A 24,930-nucleotide genomic window follows, 5' to 3' on the forward strand; every position below is an offset into this window, starting at 1 on the left:
ATGCTACCCTAATTCAATTATACACAGCTCTACAGAACAGAATTTTGACAATTTCCAGTTTTCCAGAAATCCACGGCTTTCTAGAACACACTTTTCATATGGAACACCCAATCCCTTATATTTCATCCTGACCAAAATAAGAATGTTCCATGTTTAAAAAGGAGAAATTACGCTAAAATTCCTTCTAAACCAAACATTCTTTTGTTTGAATACAGCTTGGAAACCTAAAAGCTGCCCCAACTCCATTAATTTTTCCTCTGCACTATTTCCAGTTCCCATGGTAAAAGTACCTATACAGATGCTACAGAATACTGCTTGCTGTTAGAAGACAGCCATGCTGCTCTGTGTCTCCCCCTTCTGCACATATGGTACATGCTTTACTAACCTCGTATGTGATACCATAAGCAGATGAGCAAACTAGACAAGACTTTCGTTTAAAAAAATAAAATAAGGGAGCTTTATAACCCAGAACTGGAAATGCTAATAGCACACAAAGCATGGAAACAAATCTAAACTAAGAAGGAAATGTGAATATAATTATAACCAAAGAATTGCAGGGGACGGGCACGGCAGGAAACGCAGAATGCTTTATTGGTATTTTGTCACTGGGAAATTGTTTCTTTAAAGGGAATGTTATTATTAATTTATAATTTATATGCTGCCCATCTGACTGGGTTGCCCCAGGCACTGTGGGTGGCTCCCAACAAAAAATAGTAAAAGCACAATACAACATCACACACAAAAATTTCCCTGAACAGGGCTGCCTTCAGATGTCTTTTAAAAATACATAGCTGTTTGACATCTGCTGGGAGGGCATTCCACAGAGCGGGCACAACTACCGAAAAGGCCCTCTGCTCAGTTCCCTGTAACCTCACCTCTCACAATGAGAGAACCACCAGAAGGCCCTCAGAGCTGAATCTCAGTGTCCGGGCTAGAAGATGGTGGTGGATATGCTCTTTCAAGCATACAGGGCCAAAGCCATACAGGGATTTAAAGGTCAGCACCAACACTTTGAATTGTGCGGAGAAACATACTGGGAGCCAACACACTTCTTTTAGGAATGGGGTTATATGGTCCTGGCAGCTGTTCCCAGTCACCAGTCTACCTGCTCCATTCTGGATTAGTTGCAGTTTCCGAGTCACACTGAGCGCATTGCAGTAGTGCAAGTGGGAGTTAACCGAGCATGTACCAACCTGGCCACACAACGCACAGACAGGTCTCAGCTGGCGTACCAGCAGCATTGTCTCAACTTTACTGCATCTGAGAGAGCACTCAACCTCTAAGGACAGAGACAATACCACAAATAAATTCTAGGAGAATTATGGCACTGTGATCATGTGACCACACAACACTCAAAACTGTAGGAGACACTAAAGTAGGGATGGGGGTAGCAAGAGCTGAAGATGCTATTTCTATGAAATATATATGGTAGCTTGAATAAAGATAACTATCAACAGTGACTTCCAAAATATTGCAAAAATAAAATAAAAAGTAAAAATCCTGCTAAGCACTCCTGTGCATGTTTGTGGGCTCTTTTTATACAGTCTGTTCTGAGGAATGCTCAGTTATCAAGTACAAACACAACCAATCTGCAAGGCAGCGGGCATAAGAAATATTTTTAAAAGTTCTGCATCCTCCAAGATCAAGAACCTGAGGCAGAAGGTACTTCTAGAGGAGTGCATAAGCTAAACAGAGAAGAGAACTGAAAACAGACACATTAAAAAACCTGCAAAAGATAATGAGCAGGCAGGCCTCCTGTGGAGAGGCAGGGCCTTTGTAGAAAGAACGAACTTTTTGTCAGATTTCACTCTAAGGTTGCAAACTTTTGAAAGGGCTCCTGAAGCTCTGCCAGCTTGGTAGGCATCTCCAGGCCATGAAAAGCGTCTCATGACGATTTCTGCATATTAAACGGCTGTTTAAAAAGTGGAAGGACAGGCCAGTCCAGGTCCTACTGAATCCTCCCCTATTTTAGACGGACGGGGTGGGTTTAGACCACTAAGGTTGCAACGAAGCGCCACCCAACCACCAAGACTCCCTGCGAAGAGGCTGCTAGACCCAAGGGGCGACCCTGCAATGGGGGGGGGGGCGAGAGGGAGTGAAGAGCCCCCACAGGGGAAGCATGGAAAAGGTCCTACGGGCCCCACGGAGGGAGGGAGGCGGGCAGGCGGACAAGGCTACTCACCGGGGCCGGCTCCTCCCCAAACCGGGCCACTACCCCGCCTTCCCCTCCCACCAGCTTAGCGGCGGAGGCAAGTCGGCGGCTCCGCTGCCCCTTGCTGGGAGTGACGGCGGCTCGGCAGCGGATATTTTGCCCGCACTCAAGCTGGCGCCAGCAACTTCACTTCCCGGAGCTAAAATGGAAATAGTCGGCGGCCTCGCTTGAGGGGAAGGGCGGGGCTTGCGGGGGTCACGGGAGCCGTTCTTCTCGCGCCGTCCCACAGCCCGGTCCTTCGGTGTCATCCTGGGTGAAGGCGGCTCAGCATTGGACAAGCAGGCGGGCGGGCGGGCAGCCCTGTCTACTTCTCCCCGGCCCTGGATAGCATCAGCGCCGCCGGCCGACACAGAAGCCCTTTCGGCTTCTTCTAGGGGTCACTTCACTCCACTCCCAGCTGTGGTTTGCTGCACGCGCGGCCTTTCCAGTCACTCTCTGGGGGCTCTGCCTTTTGTTTCCCGCCAACCGGATTGAAATCGGGTTTTCCGCGAGGGGGCTCTCCATTTAAGAACACGCATGTCCTGCAGCCTAATTAGGCCGTAGCGTAGTTATTAGTAGCCTGCCATGTTCCCCAAGAGGGGTGTGTGGTTTTAACAGAGCTGCTACTCTCTTGTGCACAGAAATGAGGTGTGTGAATGAGACATCGTAGAAATGAGTGGGCACATACACACACAGCAGTTGGAGGCGTTTTTTGGAGTGGGGGTGCGGTGCGTGCAGGTCGGCGCCTCCTCACGACAGCGGCCATGCCGCCAGGTTGCATCCCCATAGCAACTGCTTCCCGCTCGGCCCTCCCAGTGCCCTCAAGAGAAATGGACGCCCAGGGAGAGGCGGCTTCGATCACGTGCAACCCAAATATCGCGAGGGCGTTCGATTCTCCTCGCGGTTCCCGATCTTTTCGGTTCCCGGGCTGCGCGGTGGGAGAGGTCTCGCGATACGTGTCTTGGAGAGAGGCGCATCTCGCGGGATCCACGAGAGGTCCGGGGGAAGGCGGGTACCTCGGGGGCGGCGACGCGGGGATAAGATGGCGGACGAGGCGGATAGCAACGGGGACGCTTCAGCCTTACCGGTGGGGAAGGAGGCAGGTGAGGCGGGGGCGCTTCTGTCATCTTCCTTCTGAGGGAGGCGGGGGTTTGCCTCCTCCTTACTCTGCCCCGCCCGGCTCTGCTTTACTGCGCTGCACCAGGAGCGTGGTGGGTGGGGCCTCTTGGCCTCTCTTCTCCCCACTTCGACCCGCGTGTGGCTGCCAGTGGCTACCGATTCTTTTGACCCACGGAGGCGGAGCGAGCGTCCCTTTAACGCTGCGTTCTTTCCGCCACCTCCAAGAAGTCCTCCGCTGCTTGTTTCGCAGCCTGAAGCTTCCAATTCCCATCGATCCTGGTTTTTAATATACACACACTCACAAAATGTAATATTTTGTAGGCTAGGTCCCACAAAAGCTTGCATCTTACACATTCAGGTCTAGCCATCACTTCAGCTGCCTCAAGGCTTCAGTGCTTATTGAGCGGGCGTAGAAGAATGTGTCGTCCTCCCCCTGCTAGTGAAATCCTCGTTAGAGTGGCTTTAGATCTGGCTTCTCTGTCCCCTCACATGCCATTTGTTCCTTGCTCTTCTGTGTGATGAGGGAAGTGAACTTTCGTGTCTGCTTTATGGGACAGTGTATGATTCGCAGATTATGGTACATATGCAGCTCTCCCCCTACTATGTATGGTTTGTGAATGTGTGGCTGTGTGATTTCCTAAATCCCCTTGGCTTGTTTTTTTACGAACGGGATTAGATTTCTATCCTCCTCCTAATGGGTTGAAAATACATACTCTCCTTTCTTCCTTAAACTTCCAGAGTGGTGTCTTAAAGAAACAACAAACTTTACAGTGTCCCAAGTTCTGTGCCATACATTTCAGTTATTGATGTGCTTGCAGTTCCCGTTCAGAACAATAAAATTTATGAACAGCAGCAAAATGTTCTTGTTGGGATGTGGGTGAGGGTGGATGAACCTAGGATGAGTGAGTACCTGCAGAGAACTCTTGATTTACTGCAGCATTACTGTCTACTGGTCTGCAACCTGTGTAATACGTGTTCTGTGGTCACAGCAAAGTTAGACAATTTGCAAGAAATTGAAAATGTTGGTGAAATAACGGGAAGGCATGAGAATGGGGGTGATAAACATGTGGGTTGGGTGTGTTTCCTCATCCCTTAATCACTGAAATCCTAACCCTGTGCTTTCTGAATCTTTGTCATTCAGTGACATGTAGGTTTGCCAGATTATGGACAGTGCAAATATTCAGCTTGCAAACTTTATTCTGTTATGTTGTACTGTACTGCCTTGGACAGGACTCAAAAATCTGTGGCCTTCCAAATGTTCCAACTTCCATCAGCCCCAGTCAACTTGGCCAATGTTCAGGTATGATGGGAGCTGGAATCCAACAACATCAGGAGGGCCACAGGTTCCTTATCCCTGCTTTCGATGCTGATTTTGTATTTTTATAGACCCAATTCCTTAAATGCAAGTCTCACTGGAGCATTCCCCCTGCCCCCATTCAGCTTCTTTCGAAATAGCTGTACAAATACATATTTAATGCAATATGGTGGTCTTAGGACAGCAGTCTTACTCTTGTTCACAATTGCTAAAATTTTTAGAAGCATTTTGTTTACTGTAGAAAAGGTGAAACAGGAGTCTCTGCCCAGCTGTTACAGGAAAACTACTGTTTATAATGTACTCAAAGCTCTCCCCCCCCCTTAACTTTGTTCTGTTGTTACCATGTCCAGTTGTGAACCTTTTGGGAGAAATGTGTAGTGAGTACAGTTCTGTTTAAAGTTTGATGTTTCTTGTTAAGCCACCGTATGTCACTAGGCTGCAGAAAATACTTTGTGCTGTTAGCAATTGTCATATTTAATCATTACTAAACTGAATTACAACTTACTACTAAACTGAAAACTATGGAGAGACCTGGTCTGAATAGAGATATTGGATTCTTGTCTCATCACACATTCTAAAGCTATTTTTGGTCATCTGCATACTATCCCTTGCTTTTTCCTGTAGGACTAATTGCAGTCGTTAACAGTTGTCAACTTCTGTTTCAGTGTATCTGAAGAAGTGTGCATGCACATGAAAGCTCATACCAATAACAAACTTAGTTGGCCTCTAAGTTGGCAGACCAACACCTACCTGTAACTAGTCGTCAACAGGTTTACCATACCCATTGAGTCAATCACCCATCTCCTGCAACCCTTCTGAGAAAAACCCCACCCCACCCTCCCACTATATATAAGGGTCTGGTGACTTCTGTTTCAGTGTATCTGAAGAAGTATGCATGCACATGAAAGCTTATACAGTGGTACCTCAGGTTACATACGCTTCAGGTTACATACTCCGCTAACCCAGAAATAGTGCTTCAGGTTAAGAACTTTGCTTCAGGATGAGAACAGAAATCGTGCTCTGGCGGCAGCGGGAGGCCCCATTAGCTAAAGTGGTGCTTCAGGTTAAGAACAGTTTCAGGTTAAGAACGGACCTCCGGAATGAATTAAGTACTTAACCCGAGGTACCACTGTACCCAGAACAAACTTGGTTGGTCTCTAGGGTCTACTGGACAATTTTTTTTTTTTATTTCGAGAGTAATATTGGATATCTAAGTAATGCTAGATAGTGTGCTGAAAGTCAACTATTACAAGTTATCTGTTTTATTAAATCAACTCTAACTTTTGACTGCCTCTGCAAGTAAGGTATTTCTTACAACGTAAATTCAAGATAAAAGCATCACTAACTGCTTGTTAGAATGATATTAACCTAGATTATATAAAATATGTGAGTTTAGACTGAGTGTTATTTTGGAAATGACCTTAATTTAGTAGTAATTTTTTTTTACTTGGTTCCTCAAGACGTAAGAGTTGTATACTTCTGTGTGAGATGGGGTGGTAGTGGAATAAACTTACTCAAGTTCTGTATATGCTATGCAAATAATGATAATGAGATTAAATGCACTTGTGGATTCAGCAAAGGTGCCACAAGTCTTCTGTCACTAACCTTCCTAAGGATAGCCTACCGTATTTTTCGCTCCATTAGACACAGTTTTTCCCCTCCAAAAATTTAGGGGAAATGTGTGTGCATCCTATGGAGCGAATGCAGGCTTGTGCCATAGCCGCACGCAACCCCTCCGGCATGGAGAGGCTGCGCGGGGCTATGGCTTCTTTAGCCCTGCGCAGCCTCTCCCGGCAGGGAGGGATTGCGCGTGGCTAAAGAGGAAGCCAAAGCAGCCAGCGGGATCCATCCCGCTCGCTGCCTTGGCTTGTTACATAGCCGCGCACAACCCCTCCGGCAGGGAGAGGTTGTGCGCAGCATGTACGCTGCTCTTTGGGGCTGGGGGGGGGAAGAGATTTTTTTTATTGATTTCCCCGTCTAAAAACTAGGTGCGCCCTACAGTCCAGTGCGCCCTATGGTGCGAAAAATACGGTATTTGATACCAAGTTTTCCCTTTCATTTTTTTTATTTTAGTAATTTAAAGCATTTTCACCACATACTTCAGCCAAACAGAGTCCCAAAGTAACTTCTAAATTAGTTTTTTTTAAAAAAAAATGTATTTGCCTTCAGAGTTACAATCTAAAAGACACGAAAGGAGCTGGTCTCTCAGCAGAGTTGGTAAAATAGTTATTCTTCCCTTCTCTCCCTCTGCTGCAGCCTCTATGATTATGCAGAATGAGCTGGAAATAATTGAGGATATATGATTGAGTGTTTTTATCTGGGATGTATAGATGAGGCAGATAGTAGTGATGAGAGGCCTAATAGACAAAATCAGAACTGACGAATTGCCAGGTCCAGATGGCAGCCACCTGAGAGTTCTCAAAGAACTCATATGTGAAGTTGCTGATCTTCGAACAAAAATATGCAGCTTGTCCTTCCCACCCAAGGACTGGAAAGTAGCCAATGTAACAACAATTTTGAAAAAGGAACCCGTGAGGGGAGAATCTGGGAAATTACAGAGCAGTTAGCTTAATGTCTGTACTGGGGAAACTTGCTAAAATAACCAAGCATATAGAAGAGCAAGCCTTACTGAAGCAGAGCCAGCATGGCTTCTGCAAGGGCAAGGCCTGTCTCACAAGCCTATTAGAGTTATTTGAGAGTGTCAGCAAGCATATGGATAGAGGTGATCCAGTTAACATAGTATACTTGGATTTTCGAATCCATCAAAGAGTCCTGCATAAGTCAAGGAATAAGAGGATAGCTCCTCTAGTGGATCAGGAATTGGTTATGTTGCAGGAAGCAAAGAGTAGGAATAAATGGACAGCTCTCCAAATGGAGAGATGTAGAAACTGGAGTCCTACAAGGTTCAGTATTGGGACTTGTGCTTTTTAACTTGTTAATAAACTAGAGTTAAGAGTGAGCAGTGGGGTGGCCAGGTTTGCTGATGATACTAAGTTGTACTGGGTCATTAAAAAAAAATAGATCTCCTTCCCCTGATGTGCCTAATGGCAGTATTTGAAATGCACTTTGTCATGTCAATATAATGATTTTGAGGAGTTTGTAAAGTGAATGTAAGGGATGTGTTTGAAGACAGTTACAAATCAATCACAGCTGTGAAGGTTTTCTACCCTCACTTTTGTATATTTCCAGTCTGCCTCTTACTCAGTGTGTAAATAGCAACTTCGTGCTTGTAAGATCATTGCCTAAGAGACCTGCATACATGCACACCACACTGACCAAGCTGCTGACCACAAAGTGATACTTATCATCTTGACACTGTTGAGGCACTAAGCATTGCAACTTTGGAAATGGAAAACAATTCCAGACATTCTGTGCGTCTCTAACTGAAAGACCCATTAGCCAATTGACTGTTTAGCTGAAGACTAATGAAAGCATTGGCATTGTACTTAAAATTGGGCATGGATCAATGGTAGGAAGAAATATCGAGCCTTTCTGTGTAGTGTTCTGTGCTGACTTAAACGACATTATTTACATGGTAAATCATTAATTGCAGTTGTTGGAAATGGTTTTATTCTGCAGCGGACTCCTGGCATGTCACTTAACAGTAGAGTTACTTCTGCCTTTGCATGATTCCTTATTGTTAGCCTGTCCTTTATGTAGCAGTGTGGAAATTGCTCAATCCTATACTTCATCCCTGATGGAAAGTATGCTATGCAGCGTATCAAAGAAACAGTAGACATCTCATTCTTTGCTGTGTTATTACTAGATGATTCCCACCTCATGTGCATTTTCACCCTTCTTTGAATGTGGGATAAGAAAAAAAAAACCTGCCTTAATGTATTTACATGTTTTAAATTACGTCTCCTCGATTGGGGAATTAGAATTGTCATTATCTGCCACAAGACCTTTATTTAACCAGTGTTCAAAGTTGGTGCGAACATTTGTGTGATGCTGGCAAAACCCCTAAGAGGCGATAGCTGGGTCCTTGGCAAAGTTTCCTGTTGTTTTTGTTTGTTTTGTTTTGTTTTTAATATTGGTGTGCTTGCTTTTTGCAGTGGATCGTATGATCAAAGAGAACAGCCACATCTTCACAGATGCCCATTGTAAAGTGTGTAGTGCAGTGCTCATTTCCGAGTCACAGAAGCTCGCTCATTATCAGGTATGCTTAAATCTACAGGCAGTTACTGAAATTTGCCCAGAGTGTGTGGGATTCCTGAGATGTTTATGTTGCTCTTCTATACTGTTTCCTTCAGAGTAAGAAACATGCCAACAAAGTTCGTCGATACATGGCTATCCATGGTGAAGAGGAGGTCTGCTCAAGCAAGAAAATAAAGCTGGATACAAAGCAGGTAATGCCAGTCAGGCCAGAAATCCAAGGACAAGTAAAAGAATTTAATGCACTAGAAAGTTTGGCAAATAGCGTTTCTTGGATTGTGGAATAATGCACCAGTGAGGATTTTGAAGATCAGGCACTGTTTGCAAGAACAATCTATGCATTATTCTGCTTAGGCAAATGCACATTTAAACTTTGCCCACCTAATTGTATGTACCTGTACACTGAAAAACGAAGAAGCTGAGTGCAAGGAGATAACTCATTCAAAAACCATTGGGAATAAAATGGTTATATGCTCTACTTATAATAAGCCCTTTTCATATTAAATTTATTTGAAAAGTAGAATTCAGCCTTGGCACACTATTGAGAATTCTGTTTGTAGTAACAGAAACTACTAACTGAATGGCAATTGTATCTTGCTGCATAACTTGTCTTGAATAGCTTTAAAAGTCTTCTCTAGCTTCTTTCAGTGTGTTCCGTAAAGGATAGGGTGAATCTGAACAAAAGAAATTCCAGTTACTGAACGTGGAACACTTTGCTGATGAACTTTCATTCTGCAGCCCCAGTAATTTTTTTTTCATTCCTTCTTACAAACAGGAGGGCAGCAGTGAAGAAGACAGGAACAAATGCTGCCCCATCTGTAATATGACCTTTTCGTCGCCTGTTGTGGCTAACTCCCATTACCTAGGCAAGACCCATGCCAAGAATCTGAAGCTGAAGCAGCAACCTCCTAAAGCAGAAGGTACAGAGGAATTGTCTCCTGGTGCTGTGCTGAAAAGTCCAGGTCAGAATAGGCTCCTGGGTATCTATTGTACAAACACAGAAGAGTGAACCCTGCTTCACATATATGATAATGAGGCAGACACTGAGGGAGTTCAAGAAAACATGTTTTCCAGTTGAAATTTTGCATTCTGGTGTGATTAATTTTCTTGATGACCCTGGAGGTCAGAGATAGATAGACATAAAAAACCTTACACCAAAATCTTTCTTTGTTATCTTTGATCACTGTTTTGGTAGCTAATATTTATGTATATGCCCACAGTAAGCTCATCCAAACCTTATGTAGAAAATAATTATTCTAAGTGGGATGTTTTGGCACAATTGAGATTATTGTGCTTGTTCTGATTACATGAAATTGTGCCTTAGACTTTTCTGATTGGATTTTCTTCATATGTTTTGGGGGGGTTGATTTTACAGGAGCTGTACCTGCTCAGAAACAACCAGCTAACCCGCCTCCCACTACTGTGCCCTCTAATGAAGAGAACCAAAACACTTCTGACCCAGACAAATTCTGCAGTCTCTGTCATGCCACATTCAACAATCCCCTGATGGCAAAACAACACTACGTGGGCAAGAAACACAAAAAGCAGGAGACCAAACTTAAGCTAATGGCACACTATGGGAGAAGCCCCGATGAACCTGCAGCTTCAACAGGTGAGTTTTTAACAGCAAGACTTTCCAGAATAAAGAGCGTGAAGAGTTGTAAAGGTTTGCAAAGCCACAACTCGCCTTCTGTTGGGAATGCCCTGCATGGAAAGCAAGCTCTCAAATAATTCACTACATTAGGTATACCAGTTGTAGAGGGAATGGGCTTGAGTTGATCCCTTCAGTTGGGGACAGGCAGAAGTAGTCGGGAAAATCTTGGTTTGAGGTGGGAAAGACTCCCAGCTCCCCACAAAATCCTGAACACGAAGAAGAACCTCCAGCCACACATGTGTACTTGAAAGGAGGGAGGTGGTTGAAACTTGGAAGGGTGAGAGGAAAATGCAGAGTGCTGGATGAATGTGAGTGAAGGTGAGACAGTGGAAGACTAGACAAGAATGTAGGAGTCACAGCAAGGCATGACCAAGTTATGGGCAAGAGCTTTTGCTGAAGGGGCAAAGAGAAGGGCCCATATTTTTGTAATGTTGGAAAGGGAGAAGCAAGATGACTTGGAAATAGACCGACTTTGGGGGGCAAAAGTTGAAAAGAAAAGCAACAGTTTATGCCTGTGTGTGGTGACAGTGCCAATTGAAAAAGCATGTGAATGGGGAAATAAGGGCTTCTGAGAAAGTACGAGAAGTTGTCCAGGTTATATTGAGAATTACCAGGTAGTTGGAGGTGTTGGATTGAATGGAGAGCAGAGAATTGACAGTGTATTCTCTCTCTCTCTCTTTCTTTTTTTAATAGTCTATCTACACCAGGCATAGGCAAACTCGGCCCTCCAGATGTTTTGGGACTATAACTCCCATTATCCTTTGCTAACAGGACCAGTGGTCAGGGATGATGGGAGTTGTAGTCCCAAAACATCTGGAGGGCCAAGTTTGCCTATGCCTGGTCTAAACACTTTGAAAAGGAAACTTTCTGAATTACATGAGCATGGGGGGTAGGTGGGAGAAAGAGACAAAGCTTCACTGTGGCTCTGTGATAGTTACACTGTAATCAATAGGTCAAACAAAATAGTGAAGACATACAGTACTGCATATCCAGCATAGAACATTCTCCTTGGCTTGGGATAAAAATCCAGCTCCCAACGTGACATAGTCGTTCACAACATGATTGTATTCAGTACAAAGAATATAGAAGACATCAACCATGGCAGTAAACAGTGTTATTACACCCATTTCCAAGATAGTCACCTGTGTTGAATACCTCATCAGCATGTAAGATGTAAGATGTTGGATGCAGGCCAGGTTTAACTCCTTGCTTGATTATCAAGATGCTAGTTTAGGTCTGATCACTTTAGGGCTAACCACTGAGGCACTCAAAGAGGTTAGCCCTAAAGTGGTAGAGAGAGAGGGAAAACAATTGGTCTTGGTTCCATGTATGGAGTCTGCATTAAGATGGAATGTGGGAAGAGCTAGTAAATGAAGGTATGATAGATGCTTTGCAGGTTTGAGGTTGCATTTACAGCAGTTAGAAGGATGACTGAGTCCCCATTTCTGAGAATATAAAATCCACCTGTTAACCTGGATCTAACTCTATGTACTGTAGAGCAGCAGCTATGAACATTTAAAAGTAAGCAATATAAAAGGGTATATAGAAAAGGCCGCTGAAGAAACAATATCTTTCAAAGTGCCTTTTTGATTAGGACAAATGTTTGCATACATTGTGGATTTGACAACCATCAAATGAAGCTGACCTATGGGAGGGAATTAATGTATTTTCAAAATTGCCTCAGCAAGGTAGTTAAGACTATGGAATTTAAATAAGTAACATCTTGGAAACATATGGTTTAATAAATGAGTCTGGGCTATCCAACCCCAAAGCTTGAGCCATCTACAAATTAGTCTGACAGTGCAAGCATTGGCAAATTCAAAGCCATTTGAAGTAGCTGAAGTTTTATTACATCACTTAAGTCAAGCCACAGTTGGTTGATTTGGAAAAAAAAGTTGAATATTCAAAATATACATCTGTAGAAAACAATGAGAACCTGTTAAGGTTTGTGCAGTATCTCTCTGGATTAGAAAATGGAACCTTTATTACAGCTTGTATCAAGCAATGATACGCAGTGCAAAGCATCCAAGAAATTTCTTTCAAAGTAGTGACTTAGCTATGCATTTTGTTGAAAAAAAGACATTGTGATGGTATTAAGGTTCATTAACACAAAGTGGCATAATAAGTGGAGCTCTCAACTGTGTGTTTTGAACATATACAAAAATTGTTCACTCTTAAAGATTGCAGAATAAGAACCTAAAGATGAATACTGAATATATATGCCAGAAACCTTATTTATTTTTAAGTGCATTTAATTGGGAAAGTAATTCCCAAGTAAAAAGTAATTCTCAATTAAAAACAGCCTCTGCCTTTCAACTTTAATAATGCGTAGTGTGATTCTGTACAGAGTTTGATGTGAATAAGTTCCATGCCACACAATAGACTGGAATGCACAACTTTGCACAGAGTAGGACTGATAGGAACATAATGATTAGGAGCAGGGTATTTAATGTGCCAATGTGCTTTTCACATGCCTGGCAGATAGTAGGTGCAGAGAGGAGCAGTTCAGCAAAGGGTAGAAGCAGGGAGAGAGAACTGAAACGCAGAAGGAGAATTTGGTATCCAAATGAACACAAGCAGATTATATAAATTTAATGTGAGTCAAAACTAAAAGGCTGAACTAAAATAGCCTCTCCATATGCAGGCTACCATACGGACTCACTGTTAAAACCATGTTCATGGAAGGCAATCTTACTGTGCCACGAGCGATCACCACAGAATAAAGAAGAAGGGTGGGTGGGGTAATGTTTCAGAAGATAGAGGGCAAAAGTCAATGATGACAAGTCCTTAGATGCCCCTGTCAGAAAGATGTTTCATCATTGCATATTTTCATTCTAGCAGCTCTGGGGATTTTGAAAGGTAGCTAGCATTACCAGGAGGAGCAGTGCTGAGTTTTGCCACCTAGCTTGAACTTTGCTCATCACATCCCCCCCACACACACACACCAGTCCTGCCCCCCTTTAGCTCCTTGATGCCTGTAATTTGGGGGCAGTGTTCTCAGATAAGAACATTTGTCTTAAAATATAATATATAACTTATACTAATATAACTTTATCGAGGTATTGCAACAGTGGAGAGGTTTGGTAATTCTACATTTGTGCTGCTATCTGATATCCTCAGATACTTTTTGAGGGTGTTTTTTTAAAAAAATTGTTAAGAAAAGCACACACAAAAAATATGGGTGACATCCGGCTGCGTCAGAACAGATTTCCAATTGTGCAAATGGGACTTCTTCTACCTCTCCAGCCGCTGCACATCCCGGGAATCTCTTCCAGAGGGAGGGGGACCCTCTGGAGGAGATTGGGGAGTACAGGGGACTGTGGAGGGAAAAGAAGACACAGGGTTGACTATCCCCCATGTCCTGTTACAAAATCCAGGCAAACTAACAAGCTCCTCAAACACATCCTGAAGAAGGGGGGAAATAAAGCAATGCATATTTAAGAGAGAGAGGGAAACATGGTCAGCAGAGTATATAGAACAAATAATATGCAAACAATGTATGCATAGAGGGTAAGTTGCAGATCTAAATATTTTTTTAAAAAATAGAAAAGTAATAATAACCTTTATTTAATATAGATCAAACCCAGGGGGAAACCCAGAACCAAAATCTTACCAAGGACCAGGGAACTTATCTATGGAAGGAGAGCACAAAAATACTCTTGGTAAGAATCAAGGGGGGGAAATAGATATACAAGAACATTGATACAGGTTATACTATTTTCAACAAATAGCTAAAATGATAATACAAGAGCAGCAATGTTATAGGGCATGGAAGAAGTGGTGAAAGAGAAAAGAGAATTCCTAGGGACAGTGAAGAAAAGAAACAAATACGTTATAAAAAGCAAATGATATGTGATGTCCAATTCAAAATTGCTTTGTTTGGAAACAAGCAGAAGCACTAGAAGAGTGGAACAGTAATGATAAATAAATAAATCCACTGGATTCTACCCAAATTAAGAGTCCTGGTTTTGACCTTCAGGGTTTTAAAAGGACTTAGATCAAGCTATCTTAAAGACCACCTCAAAACTTCTCAAGCTGAGCTCATTAGAGGTCCTGTTCTAGATGCCTCCACATTCAGATGGATGGCTACTATAGGCAGGGATTTTTCCAGTGGAGCTCCTTCCTTAGAACCTCCTTTCCAAGGAGGCATAAATGGTATGCCCTCCCCTTCCAAAGGTCCCAAGACTGATCTTCCCTGGAAAAGTCCCTTGAGGAAAGTGCTCTGGGCTGCTGTTCTTCTTACTACTGCTAGCACTATTGATAATGTTAGGGAAACTTGTTTGTGATTATATCTTACATTGCAATTTTGTTAGCTGCCGTAGGGGCCTCTTTCTTGGCATAAATGTGAAACATACAAATGAAAAAAAATGCTGAATTCAAGAAGGAACAAACATTTGTATGATGTGGCTGTATTAGATGTATACAGTTGGTGTCAAGTTTAAAGAATATTGATAAAGTACAGAAAACGTCCTTACTGAAGAAGAAAAAATAGCAGAGGATATGAATGATATTAATTACCAACCCCTCACCCTAGCATCCCAGTGCAGGTTACAACATTTAACCACAATATTTAAAAGAGTTTAAAACAATGTGGGCCCTAAAAATATACATCTAAATTTTCAAAAGCCAGGGTAAAGAGGTGTGTCTTCAGCATTTGCTGAAAGCTGTATAATGATGGTACCCTCTGTGTGGCAGGAGCTCCACAACATATGGGCCACCACAGAGAATGTCCTCTCCCAGGCCACCACCCCCACTTGAAGTCTCCAAGTCATCTTCAAGGGCAGCTCCATGTAGAGTGCTTTGCAATAACCCCATCTTGAATTTAGGAAGCATGGAGTACAGTAGCCAACTCATCTCTGTCTGAAAGGAGCTGTAGCCAGCAAACCAGCCAGTGCTGGACTACATGACTATATATGTTATACAAATATGACTACAATGCAAGGTCATACGAACAGGCTTCCCCCTTTTTTCCTTCCTCAGAAGCCCCATGCACCATTCAGAGCTGCTCTGGAGGGGTCCCCCAACCCTTTGGAGCAGTTTTGGGGGAGAATGCAGGAAGAAGAAAGAAAGAGGAAGTCCTGTTGTGCAAGTGGGAAATCTGCTGCCCTCTTGCAAACAGATATCCTGTATATAAAGGCTGTGAAAATACTATTCAGTGTTAATGAAGCAGACCTTGGTATCAGTTGCTTGGTAACAGGGAAATGGCAGCAGAATGGTGTAGTCGGAAGGTAATCATCTTGCCCTTTCCCTCTCTGACAGCCTTTTAAGCCCCCTGAAAAGCCACTGTCAGTGGTTGGTAGGCACTCCTGAATGCAGTAGGCTGTGGTGTGGTGAGCTGGAGGAGGAAAGGGTGGGTAGAGGCAGTACCCCTTTCCCCCACTGCATTCAGAGTGTCCCCCAACCCATTTGTGTAGGTTTTCAGGAGGCCTAGAAGGCTGTTGATGAGAATTGCCGTACAGTAACCACAGACAAATAGTGTGAATGAGTTTTTAATTTAAGGTATGTAGAAAGGCATAATACTTTGACTTCCAACTCCTCAATGGGGTTTGGCATTTCAAAATAAAACCAATCATCAACAGCTGATTACCTTCACTTCTGTGGCACAACGTAGCAGGAATAAGAATTGCGTGTCATTTCAGTAAATTCAACTAAAAGCCCAAATCTTCCTCCATCGAAAGACAGTGAAGTTTCACAGTTCTGCAACAGTATTGTTCTCATGCCCGTTTTTTGTTCATTTAGAAATCAGTAGATTTTTTTCCCCATAGGCTAATAGTTCACCTTCTCTTCCAGTACATACAGAATGAATCCTTTGTTCTTGATGTTTGGCTGCTGGGGGGAGGGATAATTCAGTGATGGGGGATCATTAGGAAAGGAATTGAAAAGTAAAAAATGTAAGTGCCTTTATATAAGTCTATGGTGTGATCACACTTGAAATACTGTGTACAGTAGTAGTCACTGCACGTCAGGGGAAAAGTTGTATATCTGGAAAAGGTGCCGAAAGAGGCATCCTGAATGATGCTGTGGAGGAGAAAATCCCCTATTAGGAAGGATCACATTTGAGGTTTCTTAGCTTGGGAAAAAACGGTGGTGTGAGACCCATGAGCATAACGGAGGTTTATAATTTATGCATGGTATAGAGAAAGTGGATAGGAACACGTTTTCTCCCAGGCTCATCTAACGTTGAATGGTGGGAGATATTTCAAGTTTTATGTGTGTTGTTTTTTGTTGAAACCTTTAATGTATTTTGTTCCTCCTTGCTGAGAATGCTCCTCTTGAGTCTTTAGCAGTGTGATTGGTGAGCCAGTGTACAGAAGCAGTGTCATGAATTCACCATAGTATGTTCAATCCTTTTGAGAAGAGTTTTCATCAGGCTGTTTACAAGGTTTGGGTAAATACGCCTTGATTAAGCCTTTAGTGCTGTTGTGCTTATGATAAATTGACTCCCCTTCTAGCTGACTAGAGAACTTTATTTTACATTTCTCATGATCCTTGAGTGAAAAGACAGAAAATTCATTTTCTTGGTTTGGATTTATTTGATTCATTGAAATGGGAACAGGTGGGAGTTAAGGTAGAGGCCCCAAAAATGTTAGTTTTATTAAGATCTGGAACTCCCAAACTGTCAACACTTGCAAATTAGAACTGAGAAAATTGTTCACAGAAATTGCTTAAAAACTATTTCCAGCTAAGATAAGTTGGGGGAAGTGGAAGGATGCCGAAGACTGATGTCTGCTGTTTCATAGTCATACAGTATTAAGTAGCCACATCACATGCTTGTCGACTGTGCCTCTGTGTGTGCTGCACCTCCTTTCATGTGGATGCCCATTTTGACTCCTATATTCCACACAGGGTAGCATGGTAGACTTGTACTATGGAGGTGGGTTTACAGCAGGGGATTAGGCTTTTGCCAGTGAATGCCTTCCATCCATTAGCCTCAGCCAGCATGGTCAATGTTTAGGGTTGAGGAGAGCTGTAGTCCAAGAACCATCTGGAGGACACCACATTGGCCACCCTTGCCTAGACAAACTCAAAAATTTCCTACTACTGCTGTGTAAAAAGTTGCTTTTCCTAACCATTGGGGAACAGATATTCCAACAGTGTTCAAGTTACTTACATAACTGCATTTCCTATAATTAAAGCCCATTGAGAGAGAAAGTTGGGGCTGTTACAGCAAAGGAGATGGTAGTTACAGGCAAGAACACTTTAATATGCTTCCCAAGTGAGAATTCTGAGGCATCAGATGGTTACAATCTGTATTTCCAACCAAATTGATTCTACAAGTGGCTGATCCAGTTTCACAGTTAGAAACCGTTCTAGAATGTAGCCTTAACACAATTTTTCTCATCTGAGCAGATGCTTTGAGCCTTGGAATTCTCCATAGTGCACAGTTGCCATTATAATATACCCATTCTTCATTCTTTCCTACAATGTGGCATCCATACTTGTGCAGTATTAGCATGAAGACACTGGTGTATTCCTTGCCTCTTAAATTTTCCTCTCACTGATACCAGTCCCCTAGATGATAAAACAGACATACGTGTCTTTACTGGAGAACTATACTGAAGAAAATCCACCAACATAGCTTGAATACATTATATACCATACTTACAAAAGGTGGTTCAACAGTACAATCCTGTGTATATCTACTCAGAATTGGGTGTCAGTGTGTTTTTTGGGACTTAGTCCCATGCAAGTTGGTTTAGGATTGCAGCCCTAGTAACTATAGATGACCTGAAGCAGATGAATCACAAAATGGAATACTACTGCATTATGAAACACACTGTGTCTCATTCTGTTTCTTTGCTTTAAAATATTCTACTTTTCTTCTGGAACAATTTAAGCATCAGAGCAAAAGGGACAAATATAGAAAATAAAATTGCAGTGGGAGTCCTGTGAAGAACAGGAGATCGGTGATCACATCTTCCTGTATTTCTGTTTTTACTTTTTCTAGAAGGGCACGTACTTGAAACTGTTGCAGCAAAACCAACAAAATGTATTGTGACACCTTAAAGGGTAACATTTATTAGTACATAAGCTTTTGAGAACTAGAGTGCTTGTGCCGTATTAAATTTGTTATTCTTTAAGGTGCCCCAAGACACTTGAAGTGGAATTCAGCATCACACTGTGCCGGTCGTTTGTCAGTGCAAGCATTGCTTGCCAAATGGAATAACCTCCTCTCTCTCCCTCCCTCCCTCCCTCCTTCCCTCCCTCCACACCCTGTTCTGGTTATTTTTATTTTAAATGCCCCCCCCCCCACTAAATTTAATTGGAGCAGTGGCCCTAGGAAAGCAGGGGGTTAGGCCTAATACCTTCCATGTCATTTTCTTTATCTAACACACCCCCATGTATTGCAGCAGCTGCTGCTGTTTACCATGCGGGGTAAAAGATACTTGTGTATTTTTCCCCAGTGGGGCAAACAGCAGCTGGGGCAAAAACATTTAGATAATAAAAATGGTGTGAGGGAGAATTACCCAGCACCAGTGCTCTACTCAGATTTTGAAACTCCCTTCAGTAGTTGTCAGCAAAAATAGATATATTTGGAGATCTAATCGTGGATCTCTCACATCTTCTGTAATTGACCCTGAGTCAGAGGAATTGTTCTTGGAAACGTTGTTGATTAAGCTCACTGTGTGCTGGTGGGGAAGCTCTGGAACCATGAGCTTAATACGGGCCTAATTAGGCCCAGCAAGGTCCCCCAAATCAAGCCCACCTGCCCCACACTTGACATACGGCATCGGTTGTGGGGTAGGTACAGATGTGCACTCCTGGTTGATAAGCGGGGCTTGTATTTGACCAACCTTTTATATTTGGTGCCCAATGCAAGCCATGCTGTGGCTGATTCCACTCAACTCCTGAGTGGAGCCTATCTCTGCAAACTCTGCTTTGGCAGGAATCTTCCCTTGCAGCCCAGCTTGAGTTCAAGCTAAGCTAGCAGGGAAAATCATGAGTCCCTCAAATTTTTCCTATGAATTTTTGTCTCCTGCTGTCATGATGACCTGCCATAGGATGGCCCTTTCCACCTGTCCAGTGACACATGGGGGAACTCACAATCCAGCTATTTGGATGGATCCTGTTCCTCTCCCCTGGCTTAGAACTCCTACCATCATCTTTGGCTTAGTCACTGTGAGCAACACTTCAGAATTGGTAATTGACATTGGGGTGTTTGCTTCAGTGAATTTGGTGCTCACACTTGTTTAACCCTGTCTTTCAGCTGGGAAGGGATATCCATGTGAAAGCTGTAACATAGTACTGAACTCCATAGAGCAGTACCAAGCTCACATCAGCGGCTTCAAACACAAGAACCAGTAAGTGTTTAAATATTCTTCTGTCTGTAGTAGCTACATTGTATAATCTGCCACTGAATAGGAAGCATTGTCTCGCATCTGGCTTATAGTCTGGATTTTTACCAAAAAAAAATCAGATTCATCTGCAGGCAGCTCTAATGTTTAAAAGGTCTATGTTGCTACTTATGTACCAAAGGTAATAAGCATTTTGGGGAAAGAGAGGTTTATGAGTCAAATGACACATTGCAGATTTTCCAAATGATGCTGTCTGGTGTGGAGCCCCTCTACTTGGTCAGAACCAAATTGATGAAGCCAATTTGGCAACTGTAACCTCTTATTTGGTTTGGGTAGTAGCCTTTCCATACATGTGCTTCAGACATGTACAGGTCAACAGGCCTCTTGACTTTCTCTTGTTATTCTGGTCATTAGCATCAAGTTCCTAGGTACCATACCCAGCATCTACTACTCAAAGTTTTGTTTTGTTTTTTTGTTTGTTTCACCAAAGCATTTTTAATTTTGATAAAGTTTGTAGAGAAATTTGGGGGGGGGGGACTTCCAGTATATGTCACTGTCAAATGAGTACAGGTTTTCTTGGAGAACTCCATAAAGCAAAATATTTTACATAGAACATGTCATGTGGTGTGTTGCCTGTCTTTCGGACCGTGGGGGTGGCAAGGAAAAATATTTTCTATTATATCATTTTAACACAGAGATCTGCAGATTGTTCTATTATATTAATTTTGTTTTTATGGGACCAGTCAAAGCACCATGGAATCGCCGCAAAACATGAAGACTCACAGGGTATGGCATCAAAGAAATCTTATTACCTTTTCTGTATGGCATACGTTAAGCACTTGGGTGATGCTATATCCTGATGGTGGCATTGGTCTTACCAAGTCTGTGCAAGCACGTGGATGCACTCAACTTGCTGGGGAAACTCTGTTTGCCAAATGCATGGCATTTTACATGACAAACAAGTTTTAGGGCTGTGGCTCTGTCTGTGCTGCAGGTTAGGCATTCTGCCAAAAGTGGACAGTACTGCCTTGTTGCATATAATCCTGTTAACTTTTAGCAGAAATCATCTGAAGATTTATAATTCTTTTCCGTTGGTATGAAGTTAAATCTACAGGTGAGGCCATTTTTGTATGCTAAAACTGCAGATCTTATCGGATTGCTCTCCCCACCCATCACTCACTTGCAGGGTGTTTTATTGTGGTGAATGGAAGTGGGATTTTTCAAGACAACTGGATTTTGCACAGTATTGGTCCAGCTTGAGATTCCACAATAAGCAGGTGTTCATTTTCTGTACACTTTGCAGTGATAATTTTTGAAGCGGTTTCAATAATCTGTCCCATCTCTGTCTCAATCCACAGTATACCAGGAGGAATACCTGTTACAGCACGGTACCAGAAGCAGCTGTACACACGAGAGGAGACAACGGGCCCTGATGGCTACAGCTATTTTAGCCAAGATCTCTAGAGAGGAAGCTCCTGCACTCTTTTTGGATTGCCGGTGGCCCAAAAGTGAACATCGCTTCTCAACCCACTACGGTTTTATTGTTCCTCTGGCTGAATGAAACCCTCCTATCCTGCAGTGTACAAGTTTAGCTGATTCAGAACTAACTATTGGCTAAAGGATCTAGAAGGGACAGATATACTAGTTGGCATTTGCAAAGACCTTTAGAATAGTTTTCATTGTGTAATCTCTTGCTGTAACGGCTGATGGGTGAGGTGGGAAGGAGTAGGAGTTGTGTCTGGCACAAGTAAGACTTGGCACCTACCAGTGTTCTATCTCGAGCCCATCCTTTCCCTCTGCCCGGAAGAAGCAGGCGGGAGTTCTACACCCACTACCAGCCAGAGAAGAGCAACCTTTGGAAGAAAGTTCATAATTCTTGGTTATGGGGTGCTTGTTAAATGTGAGATGTGGAATGGGCATAATGGACAGACTGATGATCTCCTCCTTGCCTAGAAATGGGGTGTTGCATCGCTGTGTTTGTCGTGCCCCTTTCTGAATTAACTGGGTTTGTGTGCAGAGTTTCTTAGGTCACCAATATGCCATTTGCATCCTTTTTGTAGTTCTGCAGATGTTGGTTCTGGAACATCTGGTAATCTGTTTAATAAAAAGCTGTTTCTGTTAGTAGTATGCATAATCTGCTTCAGAAAAGCAAGCAGAAGGAGTGCCTCCAGAAAACTGCGCTTCTCCCTCGGTTCCTGGCATACTTGTGGAAACTTGTGCTTTTGAGCCTCACTATGTACAGCTTTCTGTTGTGTTAAATGTTCATCAGAAATGTTTTTTTGGTATGATGGAAGGTTTGAAAAAATGTCCTTTTTCAGAACCTTAAAGCGTTTTAATTAATTTGTACAAAGGTTTAGCAAGGGTGAAAGAAGAAGCAGCTATGGTCTGACTTTGAGGCAATTCTAAGCTGGAAAATAGTGCTTTGCATAGCATTGTGGGCCTTCCACTTGTGAACTTTGCAAGTCCAAGAACTAGTTTCCATCCATGTGAAACCATTTCTCAGAGACAAGACATTCTTTCCGATTGCTTCCTGAGACTCGGAAAACAACATAGGTAGCAGCTGGGAATGCTGCTTGAGGCAAACTGACTATGCTTTGTTTGGACAGAGGTAAAATTAGTTTGCGTTTTGGTCATTTCCTTTTCCCTTGTATGGATATAAGATGGTAAGCTTGAAGTCTCCTAACATCTGAGTTTGTTTCAAGTCTGCCAGATGGCCTGTTTCCAAAACAATCAGTTGAAATGCTAATCTTATTTGTAAAAAAACCCCACTCACATAAGCATAAAGGCAAGAGATGTGAGATACTCCTCTCTTGCCTAGCCCATCGTTAAACTGCTTTTCTACTCGTGTTCAAAACAGGATGTGGTTCTTTTTTCCTTAGTGCTTCTCCCTTCCTACCTAATTGCTTCAGTGTTATTGATCAAAATGGACATTCATTAAAATTGGACAGCTTGTACTCTTGAGTCTTGACTGACTACAGCTTTGGAGTCGTCCCTGCTTATAAGTTTGTTTAGCCCATGAGTCCCCATAATTAGCAGCAAAACAGTATTCTATGTAGACGGTTCAATTCTGTGTCTCATAGGGCCTCTCATTCTTCATTACATTCCTGACCTCATCTTCTGGGTGGCAGTTATTTTTGGAACCTAGGTATGTGAGATAGACTATCCTGTCCTCTACCTTATCTGGTGGCTTTCATTGTGATTTTGCTCCCCTTTCCATTCTGACTACAGGAGTGGGGCAGGGTATTGACTGGAGACACACTCTTTCTCTCTTTTCTGATACCCTCTGTGCCTCCATCTGCTGTATTGCTCCGATAGAAATGAGTGAATATTGCTACCAGTATTTACACTTAACATGCAACTCCTCTTGGATATGTCTGTGTACTCAGTCTGTACCACCCTAGAACACTTAAGAGAGTCTTCGTCTGTGCTTTCCCAGCAGTATTGTTAGTCAGGGTAAGGTTCATGTCAGACCACACCAGCGGTGCATTTTCTTGCATTCCCTCTTATCTTCCCTACAATGACGATTCATTACCGCATTCCAAGTAAGCAGTCTTTCTTACAATAAAAAGCTTATCTTTCTCTTTTCACCAATGACAGGTTTTTGTGTATGAGATATTCTCTACATGTAGAACACAGGACAAGCATAGATGAATATATATATATATATATATATATATATATATATATATATATATATTGCCACTATGTACTGGGGTGGAGTGATGAGGCTAGGTGTCCTCCTGGATATACATCTCCCATTTCCAACAGACTGAGCCGTGTTTGTAAGTCCCTAAAATTGCTTTATTTCTTTATTTAGCCTCAATCAAACACCATGACTAAAGGGGAGATATTGAAGTAACCTTGTGCAGAAGGCTCTGCTCTTACAACATGTGGTGAAAAGCTCTATCTGCATACATGCACATGCTATGCAGCTTTTCTGAAAATAATTGATGGGACAAATAATGTATCTTCTGACTTAAACAGTAGCTATGTGTGCCTAACCCTTTATTTTAAACTTCATATTTTTCCTGCATTTGACTTTTCTGTTTTGGCGTTCTCCAGTGTCTTGTGCTGTACTTGGATTTTAGTCTTTGACCTGCCCAATGAACTTTCGCAGCCTAGAGTAGAGATTTGAGCAAGATGATTGCCTCCATGAAGATCTAACCTTATAATTTGATTTCTGTTGTATATTGCATTCTGTTACAGTTGCTAAGAACAGATATTTTTGGCAAGTCCAAAGCTGAGTAAGTACTCTGTTACATCATTAACATGATGACTATGCTGGCTCAGCCTGATATGGAAGCGTCATGATAAATTCATGAATTTCCATTTGTCTCTTGCCTGTTATTTGGGTTGGGGTTTTAGATAGATAGATAGATAGATAGATAGATAGACAGACAGATAGATAGCCAGGTACACTCCGCCTTATTCTAGAGATTAAAGTTTTGTTTTTCTATTCATATTAACAGTAGATGTTCCATTTCTGTTTGTGTCAAGTTTTTACCCTAGGAGCTGAGTATCAACATACAGGGCTGGTCTTAACATGATTCCAGGAAAACCCAAATTCTGCACTTGAGACAAATTATGTAAAATGAGAAATTAGCATAAATACCATAATTTGATGTGTGTTACTTGCACTGTGTGTGCTTGAACAGCTTGCTTGGATTACAGGGAGAAGGGAGAGAGACTACTTTTAGCCACAGCCACTGGAGCTGAATCTTGCTTTAAAGCATGCATAGAAGTGAAACTATGGCAGTGTGTGTTATAGCCCATGAAGATCCACTTCTCAGCACAATACGCAAAGAGGTTACCATGATCTAGTAACAGTAGATACCTATTGGGTTTTTGTTTTGAGGGCTTGGGATGAGGTGCAATAGAGTTGAACTGAACCGGAACTGCTGACAATATTAACTATTGACAGTATAGAAGTGGCAGTGCAAGGCCTGTTGATATGTTTGTGGCATATTTGAAGGATGCCAAGAAACGTCTCATCTGTCTGGATACTACAATGTCCTCTACAAACACTGCTAAAGTTCTGGCTTTCAAGAAACTTCAGTGAGCTACCTGAACATTGTCCTGCTTCTTGGTTGCTTCTGTAGCAGAAGACTAGCTACTACAGTGCAAATTCATATTTTGATGCATAGAGACTCAAGGAATCTCTTCGACAAGAACCAAAGATACAAGTGGTCAAATTCAAATC

At 42.5% G+C, this 24,930-nt stretch overlaps 2 protein-coding genes across 12 annotated transcripts in view; one reads left to right on the forward strand and one right to left on the reverse strand.

The window, feature by feature from the left end:
- The window catches only part of UIMC1 (ubiquitin interaction motif containing 1), a 91,393-nt gene extending 88,477 nt beyond the window's left edge, over positions 1-2,916 (reverse strand). For 2 of the 5 annotated variants that reach the window (XR_003705267.2, XM_028718454.2), the window contains exon 1: positions 2,183-2,915. The gene's annotated coding sequence lies outside the window, so the exon portion shown is untranslated. Of the gene's footprint in view, positions 1-2,182 lie in introns of all 5 variants that reach the window. The other 3 variants (XM_028718453.2, XM_028718455.2, XM_028718457.2) reach the window with 3 other exon arrangements.
- A 226-nt stretch (positions 2,917-3,142) lies between these two features.
- Positions 3,143-22,684, forward strand: ZNF346 (zinc finger protein 346). Of its 7 annotated transcripts, XR_003705268.2 has the most exons (8): positions 3,143-3,294; positions 8,681-8,784; positions 8,879-8,974; positions 9,556-9,742; positions 10,156-10,392; positions 14,011-14,096; positions 19,643-19,736; positions 21,089-22,684. XR_003705268.2 is itself a non-coding variant. In XM_077924646.1 (7 exons), the coding sequence occupies exons 1-7, from the start codon at positions 3,234-3,236 to the stop codon at positions 20,697-20,699; spliced, it is 1,005 nt and encodes a 334-aa protein (XP_077780772.1). In that variant the 5' UTR covers positions 3,143-3,233; the 3' UTR covers positions 20,700-21,043. The 7 variants fall into 7 exon arrangements, 6 of the variants coding, with proteins under 6 accessions (XP_077780772.1, XP_077780773.1, XP_028574291.2 ...); XM_077924646.1 differs by lacking the exons at positions 14,011-14,096; positions 21,089-22,684 and adding an exon at positions 20,474-21,043; XM_077924647.1 differs by lacking the exons at positions 14,011-14,096; positions 21,089-22,684 and adding an exon at positions 20,474-21,028 and having other exon boundaries at positions 9,556-9,700.
- Positions 22,685-24,930: the final 2,246 nt, after the last annotated feature.

This window comes from Podarcis muralis, chromosome 2, assembly GCF_964188315.1.
Source record: "Podarcis muralis chromosome 2, rPodMur119.hap1.1, whole genome shotgun sequence".
NCBI classification, from domain to species: domain Eukaryota; kingdom Metazoa; phylum Chordata; class Lepidosauria; order Squamata; family Lacertidae; genus Podarcis; species Podarcis muralis.